This window comes from Micropterus salmoides, unplaced genomic scaffold, assembly GCF_014851395.1.
Source record: "Micropterus salmoides isolate LMB-PRFRI ecotype aquatic unplaced genomic scaffold, ASM1485139v1 Ms_hic_scaffold_6, whole genome shotgun sequence".
In the NCBI taxonomy this organism is placed as follows: Eukaryota; Metazoa; Chordata; class Actinopteri; order Centrarchiformes; family Centrarchidae; genus Micropterus; species Micropterus salmoides.
The window spans coordinates 13367607-13379450 of record NW_024044348.1 but is presented as its reverse complement, the minus strand read 5'-3'; the positions used below and the strand labels follow the sequence as shown (position 1 = coordinate 13379450).

Below are 11844 nucleotides of genomic sequence, written 5' to 3'. Positions count from 1 at the left end.
ATTTTTGGTGTCACCAGAATCATTAATTTATTGGTTACATCAGTGTGAATTTACATTCCGGAAACATAACTTTTGAAAACTAAAAGCCTTGTTTTCTTCCGTGTTTGTGGTATTTGTAAATGTATTAAGCTATTGCTATGTAATGCTCTACCTTTAATACACTATTGTGGACTAAAAGACCTTGACAAAGAACAAGACACACAATGTTTAAAATAACAATTACATTATTTTTTATTGTTTCCCAATTTCACTTGAACTGCAGTAAAAAGGTACACAAAAATGCAATCCTTCATAATGACACAATCCAACAACTCGTCCCCTTGCAAAAACTGTTCAATAAAATCATAATCCAACATATTCTGGTAAAATACTTGTATTCATACAAACTGCATTTTTTATTTAACCTTTATTTAACCAGATGAGTCTCATTGAGATCAAAATCTCTTTTGCAAAAGAGACCTGGCCAAGATGCAGCATATTAACCAAATTGTTTTTATCCAAATATATTGTGTGAAAAACAGATATACATTCAATTAAATGAGCAAATATTCTACTTTGATTAATTTAACAGTTAATTTTAATTTACTTTATAATGGTTAATTTACTCCAATTCATAGGGTGATAAAATTATTTATTTAAAAAATGTATTTTAGGAATCTTCATAAAATTTGAAAATATCACAGTGTATTTAAAGCTTCAATGATATACTGTAGATAATAAGCTTTATTTTAAAGCTGGAGTGCAGGACTTATGTATAAATTAATCCATTGGAGAGAAAGTTTATAAATGAGAATTGTTTCTTTATTTATGTTTAGTATGATTGTATATTTAGTGTTAATATGCTTTGGCAACATTGTACTGTATGTAGTCATACCAATAAAGCCACTTGAATTGAAAATGAAAGGAGGAGTTCTCTCTCTACATGGCTCTGGGCTCTGGAGCAACCGTAGGGACAGAGTAGGCTAAAGCGACTAAGATTTGGCAGAGCCTATGTAAAAAAACAACTAAGAAGTATCCAAGGAAAGCTTCTGCTGCTCCAGATTAAAAAAATGATAATTTTGCATTCAGAGAAATGATTACAGTCAAAACAAGAAAGTTATTTAAGGCTAGGACAAATATGGATAACTATTGGTGTCGCTTTCCACATTGGAGAGCACTGAGTGAAGGAACAAGGGAAGACATGGATGTAGCATTGTAAAATATTTGGACTAGTCTATGTAGCTATTAAATTTACATTGCCTAAATAATATATTGTCTTGAAACAGTGGAAATGTTTCTACTTTTGTAACTATTTATTAAAAGGAGCCTGGAGCAAGCTCACCTGTAGGCATACATCATAAGCAGGCGTCAAGAGTGTTTGTGTAATTACTCTCACTGCCAGAAGGGGAGACAAAAATTATTGTAGAGTGGCTTCTTCTTGAAACCACTATGTTTTTATGCATACTGAAGTGGCATTACATTATTTTAATTCATGTACTGCACTAGAGCTTATAGTTTGCCCCCGCTCACTATTTTGAATATAATGAATGGAAAGTCTGCAGTGGTTTTTACAAAAGTACAGATAATATACATACAGGAATATTTTCACATTATCCGTCCATTACTACTGTCGTGTCCACAGAAGAAAGTGAAACACATTTCTTGTCTGAGTAAAACCTCAGTCTAGGCTTAGTTTCTACAATATGAAAGTGAAAGGTGCACTAGAGGAAGTGTAATAAAAAACTCATAATAATGAATTAGCACTTTAAAAACATACAGTACACTGGAACTGAACAATTAATCAAAATATTATTAAAATCACAATATGGGCAAATGCAATATCCAAATGGCAGGATCTGCACATATTTTGAGAAAAAATTTTTGTGGTGCTACAGAGATGCCCCGTCCTATAAATCATATTCTCCGGGCCTAAGGAAACATAGTTGTTTGGTACAGACCCCAGCAATCACATCATAATCATTTCTATATTTATTTAGTGAAAATGAAATAAAAAAATTACTTACTCCCACTAAAGTCATTACTTGTATCATAATCATTACTCATAAATAATCGCAGTGTGATAGTTTCACATGTGGTATAGCTCTACAGTAGATGTTACAGAGAGGCGTCTGTGTCTAGTTTTCCCTGTCGATGAACTGCAGGTTGATGGGTGCAGAAGGGCACAGCAAGCCATGAGTTTTGGCCTTGACATCAGCAGTAAGAGGACATATGCCAATGTGGAACTTTTGAATGAGCTGCAAAAGAAGCAAAAACACAGGCATGTCAGTCTTGATATTGACACATTGAGTGCATCAATAAGTGTGTTCATCCAGAAGCCAAACTTTTTTAGTAGGGCAACTGAGAACTGGTATGCTTCCTCTGGCCATTGAGGTTGGCTAATTAGTATTTACTCTGGTTTATATAGAAAATGTTTTTGTCAGTGATTTGAGTTGTAGACAATGAAGGTCTGAAGATCTGATTGTAAAAGTTGTTTGAGTTGGTTTTCCTAATTTCTCTACTTTTATTGTTTGAAAATGTATACGCAGCATTCTAAATCTGGTCAAACCTACTCTTGTGAGAGCTAGATGCATCTCTAACTCTGCTATTCTCTTGCCGATGCAGCTCCTGATGCCGTAGCCAAAGGGAATCGAGCCAAAGTTGTCAACACGATCTGTGGAATCTTTCCGTATCCAGCGATCTGGTCGGAAGTCTAAAGCATCATCAAAGTTCACTTCATCCAAAGATGTGGAGTAGTGGCACAGGGCCAACTGAGTCTAATGAAGTGAGAAAACAGAAAAATGTCTGTTGTGTAATGAAAAACAGCCTGTTTACAGTACATCGATCTGTATGAGACAGATGTACGGGTAGGATCGTGTTCATCTGGTTTCCACTTCAGCACATGCACACTCTAGAAGACTTGCATGTATTTTTTCTCAATCAATCTTACCCCTTTGGGGATGAAGTATCCACCCACCACCAAATCATCCTGGGTAATCCGTCCATTGCCTGGGAGAACTGGAAAAAGCCTGCTCCCAGGGAGAGACGCACAAAGACTGTTATTCAACAGTGCTAGTTTATTCCATAATCTTCTCACAAAGTTTAATTCCAGGATAAACATACATGTGAAAGCAACACACAGAAACATAATGAAAAAATTACAAGATGCTCATGTTAACATATTGAACAAAAGCAAGCCCTAATTTTTAAAGTCTATCCTATTTGCTGAGTTGTTTCTCATATTGCAAGCTAGATTTTGTCAGCTAGAGAAGAAAAGCCTGGGAGAGTATAGAATCCATGCAGTTCACACCTGAGAGTCTCTTTGACCAACCCTCTGATGAGAGGCAGCTGAGGGACATCATCAGCTGTGGCGACTGTTCCAGGTCCCAGAGTTCTTGTCACTTCCATAAAGATTTGCTGCTGTATTTGAGGGTGCCGCGCTAACAGGTAGCTGGCCCAAGAAAGGGTGAAGGATGTCTGGGAAAATAGAACAGGGTCATTTTTTTTTTTTAAACGTGTTTTGAATGTGTAGTATAGTATTTTTCATTGGCTATTTGGAGATGGATAGATTTTTCATGATGTTTGCCGTTTGGACTACAATGCAATGACATGGGCAGATAAGCAAATTATTTTAAAAATATATATCGTCCCAGGTTCCATCTCTCTCAGTGATCATGTTGGAATTGGAGCTGATTAATGTTGAACAGCGGTTACCTTAAGTGGAATTACCAAAATGCAAAAGGCATCGGAGGACATGGTATGCACGACCCTTGAACCGGTTGAGGCAGAAGAACGACAAGCCGGAAATGTGTATGAGGAAATAAGATGCAACCCAGCCGACCAATCACAGTTCTTGCAGTCTGTGTCGCCGCAGCATGTAGTTACCTCCCCCTTTCCTCACTTATGCCCAGTCTGCATTGTAACTCTGGCTTGACAACATGTCTTGACAGTTCTTATGAGTCTGAGTAAAGGGGAAAAAGCACCACAGGGTCACGTAATGGCTCAGCTCAGTCCACCCATATAAAAAAAATCAGCAAAAACACAACCCTATAGACTGAATTCAGACCAAATTGCAAGGTTGTGTTGCATTGTGTGGGGGTGTGGTGGAAAATAACATTTTATGTGACAAACCAAATGAAGCTTCCAAAGCTGGATACATGAAATAAACCAAGCAAGGACACAACTCTGAGTGTATCATCGTTTGGTCCATGAACTTTGCCTGGATAGCGCCCGGTGTCAGCAATATTTCAGGCTGACTGTGCAGCAGTTTGACTGGTCTGATCGGGAGTTTGGCCACAGCAGCGTGATGCTGGTTTGTGTTTTACCAAAACCACATTCTGTTTCAATGTTTCTACCACAGGTTGCTCCAGCCGCCGCAGCCTAAACCGACTACCCACATTCAAAATGAATGGGAGGACCTGCATTTTTTCACCACAGCACCTGATTTGGTCTGAAGTCAGCTTTATCCCGGCTCAGAACAAAACACACAACAACCATAATTCTCATTAATCTGACAGTATCCCAAACAAGTGACGCATTAACTGCACACAGATGCAAATGCACGCACACACTTTAAGTGGGTGTACATTATTGAGGAACAGAGTTTGTTTTTCACCCCATTCATACACTAATGGCAGAGGCTGAAAATCATACACAAACTCACACACCCATAGCATAGCCTTTGGGAGCAATTTGGGGTTCAGTATTTTACCCAAGGACACTTAGACATGAAGACTGGAGGAGTCAATCCACATCTAATTCTATCAACTTAATACACAACACAGATGTCTTATGCAGAGGGGGGAAAAAACAAAAGCCCCCCCAGCCTGAGGGGGAACAAGCACTGACCTGGCACTGGCATGGCTACACGGGCACAGATATGGCAGCAGAAACCCAACCATTGAAACTTAAGTTCAACACTGACTCAAACAAGAAAATGCCACCTCCTGCTAAATCCTTGCTCACTGCACCTCTACACTCCTCAGACACGTCTCCGTCCTTTAACGTTTCTGAATAAGCAGATAAACAAACACACACACATACCGTGTCGACCCCAGCCAGTAGCATCTCTGTTACATTGGCGTAGATCTCCTCCTTGGTCATCTCCTTGGTAATGAGCAAGTGTGTCAGCAGTCCCCCCTTCACCTCCTCTCCCCGCTCCAGCTGGGCCTTGATATCTTTGACCCTCTTATCAATGTGAATATGGGCTGCGATCAGAGAGAGAGATAGTGGGATTACCAGAGGGAAGCGGGGGAAATGAAGGAAAGGATACTACATAATACATACTCCCACAATCCCATGGTACAGCAGTAGAGATTTATACAAGATTCAATAATTTGTTCTTCCAAATACATTTCCTGTTTTGAATTTTAAAACCGAACCATAGAGAAAGCATTTCCTAATATGTTTACACCTCAAAAACTATTTATGATCTTTTTAAAAGATCTGGCATCAACTCATTGGACTGGAGAAGATCCATTCAGGAAACGTATAAAGTGATACTTCAGGTCATATATCTCTATGCAAAAAATATCTCACAACTTTATTCTGAAGAAAAAAGGGAAAAAGGGACAAAAAATCTGAAATGGCCATTATACCTGGTTTTAGAAATGAAGTTCAGTTTACGTCATGGGGACCACTGTGAAAACTGGTTTATAGTTTCTTATGTGGCTCTGGAGAAACTTGGGCAAATCTGAACAAATAACTAATTCATAACAATGTCTCCATAGCGTCCAGCATTTAGAGCTTGACCCTTACTAATAATTCTAAGCATATCAGGATGTCAGGATATCTCTGCCCCCTACTTCAATTTTGTGTTTAAAAATCTTTTTCTAAAATGCAGTGCTAAATTGCTGGAATACACTTTTAATATGAAAGTACTCTACTATGAAAGTTACTGCAGGCAGGCAGACAGTTCACTGGAACATACTAATACACAACATACAAGTTAACTAAAATGTATTCATGTGCCTCCCAAGTAAAAAATGACAAGCTGTAAACCACTTGCTGAATTTGAAGAGGCCATCCCAGGAGAAACAAAACTCCTCCCACGGTTTGGGGATGATAACTCGGAGCCACTTTGGTATCGCTCCGGCATACATGGTTGTCTTGAAGGAGCTGAACATGAGGTGCAGTGCATTGATGTAATCTTGGGTTTCCTGCGGAATCTCATTTTCCAGACAGCCTAGTCGGCACTCATACAAAATTGCTGCCACACCTGTAAAGACAAAGGCAACGAAGAGGGTGACAGAGTTTCAATAATCTTTTCCGAACAGTTGAAAAGCTGCAACAAGGATTCCTCACCACTTACTTGTTTCTTGATGCAAGTGTCACTGGAATCTAACACATATTACATCAATGGTTTGTACATTTGTGTGCAGTGGTAACTATAGCAATAGCATTTCAGGACTTGACAAGCATCACCATGCGACAAATCTAAATTTCAGAGGATTGAATAACATGGTTTGCATATTTTTCTTTTTCCTGCCTGTCTTTCGTCCTCTATGATGGCCTCACTGATCTCCATCCCCCTTCATCTGTAAAACACCTGCACAATCCTTTTCAAATTCATCCAGCCCAACTTTTAATTCCCTTACAAACAACCTCTGTAGGATCTTTACCAACCTTCCATGGCATATTTGAAGAAGAGGTCATTCACATTGAGGACAGTGGCTCCATCAGACTCCTGGGATCGAATAATACGTACTCTTTTGATCAGGTCATCTACCACTTTGTTCACGTCATCAGAGAAGACCGCTACGTCACGGGGACGCATGATGAGCTGTCTGAGCACACTCCGCATCTTCAGCCAATCTTCTCCCTCCCTTGAAAACAGGATACAGGTACATTATATCAAATTTATAGATACAAAAGCAAGATGTCTATGAAGATTCTCAGTCATCCAGGTCATAGTTATCCAACGAAGGTTAAAATGAAGGGCAACTGGACTTGGTTCTGCTGCCAGAACTGAAGAAGTCCTTTGGATAAGGGACGAAATGTCTTCCAGTAGCTTCAACCAAGTCCAGTTGCCCTTCATTTTAACCTTCGTTGGATACAAAAGCAGACTATTTAGAAGTAGAGTGCATGCACACTAGAAGTGAGCTGATTTTGGAGAAGTTTTGTGCTGTGCCAATCTACACATATGGAAACTAAAGTGATTATCTTGTCGACCCCAAAGTAATTTATTTCAGGAGGTTCTTATCCAGACTCCAAGATCAATGGTTCATGGGGACTCACGCTGAGATGAGGCCAGTGGAACGGCCTCTCATGTCTCTGTACTCCTTCCAAGACTCCATGTTAGCTCTCTGAGGGGCCACGCCCTCTGCCCTCAGCACCTCAGCCACCATGTCACGGTCTGCCACAGAGACCACCATCTGGGGCCCAAAATGGGATTTGAAAATTTTGCCATACTTCTTCGTGTGCTCCATCTGGAAAGCAGTGATACCATTAAATTAGTGGTCACACGTATTTACAAAATCAAAATATAAAGTAGTATGGAGTATACCTACATACTGGCTATTAGGTTAAATACATTTCAGCAGAATAGTGTTGTGTGGGTGGCCATGCCAGTAGTGTCACTAGATCTCCCTAGCCATAACCAGTCTGTAACAACGGCATTATTTAACTCTTTTACCCAAGATAGGATCTCTTTATTTGTCTGAATGTCAGTAATAGTTTATATTTGAATTATGCAAATTGTGCTGTTCACACAATGTTTCTCTCCCAGAAATATGCTCTAGCCCAGAACACAGAACCTGTTTTATTATTATTAATCTGTTTTTTGCTCCCAATTTCAAAATACACCAATCTGGAATCATAGATGTAATTGTGATAAAGAAGAATTCATTTTATTTTAAAGACTGGATAGAGCAAGACATATGGTCTATTCAACATCTAATGTAGGACAGAAGCAATAAGACTATGATTATGACTTATGACTATTATTTATGACTATGAGTTTAGTCATAAATAAAAACTAAAATGTACTAGTGTGTTCTGTTATTAGAGCAATGCCGCATGCCCTTATTCAAGTTATTAAGGGGTCCTCACATCAATGGTACCTAGACTTTTCACATTATATCATTGAGTCATGTACCTTTTCAGACAAGCATTGTAATAACAAGATATTAAGATCTTCTCTCAAGAAATGTTTTCCCTCGTCTCTAAAAAAGAAGTACATATTGCAGGGATGTACTTCTATAACCTCTTAGAGAATTAGATGTGGATACCTTAGTTTACCTATACCATCTAAAGCTAAAGATGTACTGTAAAAAAATAAATGATGTATCCCTGCAGTGAATTTTTACGACTAAGGTTTAATATTGATTCTAATGAATGTAATACAGAAAGAGAAACAATTGAACATCTGTTTTTCTATTTTAATTGTGAAAAAAACTTTCACAATCTGATAGCTTAATGTGAAATAACTTGATTATTTAGCCTTGACTTATAATAGAGGAGACCAGGTATGGTTGTAACACTTTTTGCTTCAGCTACTATAACTCACTGAATTTTTTTGCTAGAGTTCTCGTGCTTTTATACGAAGTACCCACTGTCACGATCCTGTCCTGAGTGCTGTGTTTTTGGGTTTTTATTCTGAGGGTTTGGTTTGGTTTTGTATCTGCTATTTAGTTGGTTTTGGTTCCAGGTCTTTGTTCTTAGTCCTCGTCTTGTGTTCTCTGTTTAGCTCTGTGTATTCCCTTGTTCATTTACTGGTTCTGTTCAGCTCTCTTTGTACCGGTCTGTCATGTGTTATAGGTTGTTTCCTGCTTCTCAGCCCTGTGTCTTAGCTCCTAGTTTTGTGTCTTAGTGTTTTTATTCTGGTCAGTGTTCTGTCTGTTTCCCCCAGTTATCACTCTGCCTGCCTCTTTGTTCCCCTTTGCTGTCTCTGCCTGTCCGGTCATTTTCTCATGTCAGTCCTGTCCTATGTTGTGTTTCTACCCGTTGCTACCTTTTGGCTGTACCAGTTCCTTTCCACGTGAGTTCTGTTCATGCCTGTTTGTTGTGCTTGGGATAAATAAACCCTGGAACTCAATCTCAGCTCACAGTGTCTTGCATTTGGGCTCACTCCTGCTGCACTCACTCAGCAGTCCCTGACACCCACATTTGTTTTGTACAAATGGCACCAATTCAGTCCTCTACAAAAATATTACAGACCTTGTGAGTTGATGTCAAAAAAAGGTGGTGTTCCTTTGTTACAACCTACCCCGGTTCCCGGAGTAGGTTGTAACACATGCAGGGTAAGTTTGTCTACAAATAGCCAAAAAAGCAAAAATGAATGCTCACCATATTATCTGCTTCAAACACAGGTACAGTGAAATAAAAGAACAATGTTTCTCTCTTTCTGTAACAGCCTATGTCCGATTCACTTGCGTGCGTGTATGTGTGTGCGTGTGCTTCAATGTGTCTACTAGAACAAACTTACTTTAACAGTACACTTAATGAACACTACTACAATCACCCTAATTAAATAAAATCTTCATACATCTTTAGGTCTCAAAAAAAACATGTCTGTGTGTGTCAATGTGTGTATATTCTTTATCAGTGTCACAGTCACTGCTTGAAGTGGGCCAGTCCTCACCAGTAGGCAGTACTGGCACTTTCACATTTTGCTCCTTGGCTTAGTGGGACTTATGCCGACAATTGCATGCACCCCCAAATACTGCTTTTAAACACTATAATATTCTGGGATTCATCAATGGTGATAAATGATTAGAAGTTTATATTTTATGAATGTTAAGAGTTGTTCATATTTTATTTGTTATATTTTTTGTAGAAGTAGCCTACCATTCCTTGAGATTCAGCAAAAATATATGGTGAAAAAATAAACTTTTTTACCTCAATCATTTTTTCCCCTATATATTCTGAATGTGCCTGTTTCCAGCCATGACAACCGCCATGCCTGGGAGGAAGTAGATGAATACTGAAATTATCTTGGAATTGCTGTTGGTACAACGTCTCTCCTAATATTAGATTAGGTCTGATTTTGTGTACAATAACTTGATAATGATGGCTAAATACTTTTACACAAATGTAAATTCTTAAAAACCACTCCACATGTTGCTATATTTTTTTAAATAGGCCTGTCTAATTATTTCGATCCATTGAAACTGATAACATGCAAGTCCATTCAGTTTCATCAGAAGGTGAAACGGAATTATGTTTTTCGTACTTGCACTTGTAATTCGCATTTTTATCTTATTTGCATGAACTGTTTTTCTTGGAAGTTAGCTTATTATGCAATAAAAATTTGCTCACGCCAGACACCAATAAGTGGAGTGAACGTTCTCACGTGGTTTGGTTCGCCTGTAATTCCCTCTCAGTGAAAAGAAACTGAACCAAAGGGAAAAAGCTCAAAGTTTACAACCTTGTTAACGGACCAGACCAAACGAATTATAGGAGTGAAAACGCTAGAAACCATCTCTAATGGAAGTGTAAACAATTTATTACAATCATTTTATATTGTCTACTCTTACATGACAGGACGGTGGTGATTTGGAAAGAATAAGCATCACTGCGACCAAAGTGCTTGTTCGCTTTAACGCAGCACAGGTGGCAAATGGGGCTGACACTGAAAATACATAGGCTCTTTGCCATTAGTGGGAACCACATATACATTTTTTCATCTGCTAAACCAAACTAGTAGGCCTAAGCACAAAAAAACGCATTACTTGAATTTCATGAATTCTGGCAAACCCGTCCCTCCAGAAGAACTCTATCAAGTTGGATAGCGTGCTGGGTCCAGGCATCTCCTTCAGGGTCTTGATTCTGGGTTTCTCGATGACATTCCCCGGTGTGATCAGTCTCTCAGACATGACTTCTTCTCCAGCCGCGGAGATCTCCAAATCCTCCCGGGCTGCTGACTTGTGCGATGCGCGTAAAATGAAGAACAGCTGCTTATTTAGACGGTGGCCTTGAAAGTTCTTCCAGCACGTTGTCGTAAAATGATTCAGGATTGCCATTATTTGGATACTTTTCGGTGTTTCCGTAAACAAAAACGATATGAATGAGTATTTTGACAAGTCTAAAGTACAGAGTTCACATCTGCAAAAACATGTTCGCGGCACACGCAAACACTCCTCTCTGGGTGATAATGTTATGTTATCATGGGATTGTTGTGTGGAATCCTTTTAAATGGTTGCTTGTAAAACCTCGGCAGTGAAAGAGGATTGGACTTTTGCTTCAGAGGAAGGGAGGGACTGTAGCTATTGTCAATAACTGTATTTCAGTTTTTTTCCCCCCACCAGATTTTCGACAACTCTGCCTCTGATTGGCTATTAATTGCCGTCTTAAATGCTGCGTTCCAGGCAACACGGAACTCGGACATTTCCGACCTTGCTAGGTAACTGGTTCTCTAAGTCATCTAAGTTATTCACTAAAATGTAAAAAAAAAAAAGCCAAAACATTTGAAATCATTAGGAAGTATAATGCAGCCTACAACACTTTCTGTCTTTTGAAGATTACCTCTTCAATCACTTGTTTTCATTAAAATGGCATAATTTAAAATAACACCAAGAGCAGTGCTGAGGGTGCAACTGGGTGTAAACTTGACAAGGAGTTTGTCACGGTCAGCCATGTTTTTCGTTCACTTTCACCTGAAAAGCTTTGAGGTTGAAAGCCAGATATTTCAACTTGGAAATTTCCCTGTTCTGAGCCGTTTGGAACGCCGCAAAACCCTAGCACCAAAACTAAAACAACCTAAAATGACTAAAGTATAGCCAAACTCCGCAACCAGTAGGCATGCACATTTCTGGTCTCCTTTGATAGACTAGAAACCACGAAATATGAATCCACCGTAAGTAAACGTGTTACTATTAGCCAGAGAAAATTAGAGATGCAATAAAGGAAAGGATGGGTGTTCATCCTGGC

At 39.0% G+C, this 11844-nt stretch overlaps 1 protein-coding gene across 1 annotated transcript; it reads right to left on the bottom strand.

The window, feature by feature from the left end:
- Positions 1-206: 206 nt before the first annotated feature.
- On the bottom strand, positions 207-11153 carry LOC119890195 (cytochrome P450 27C1). The gene is made up of 9 exons (XM_038701325.1): positions 10647-11153; positions 7213-7403; positions 6601-6800; positions 5984-6193; positions 5020-5183; positions 3287-3453; positions 2927-3005; positions 2550-2753; positions 207-2234 (listed from the first exon to the last, which is right to left on the bottom strand). The coding sequence occupies exons 1-9, from the start codon at positions 10935-10937 to the stop codon at positions 2115-2117; spliced, it is 1626 nt and encodes a 541-aa protein (XP_038557253.1). The 5' UTR covers positions 10938-11153; the 3' UTR covers positions 207-2114.
- Positions 11154-11844: the final 691 nt, after the last annotated feature.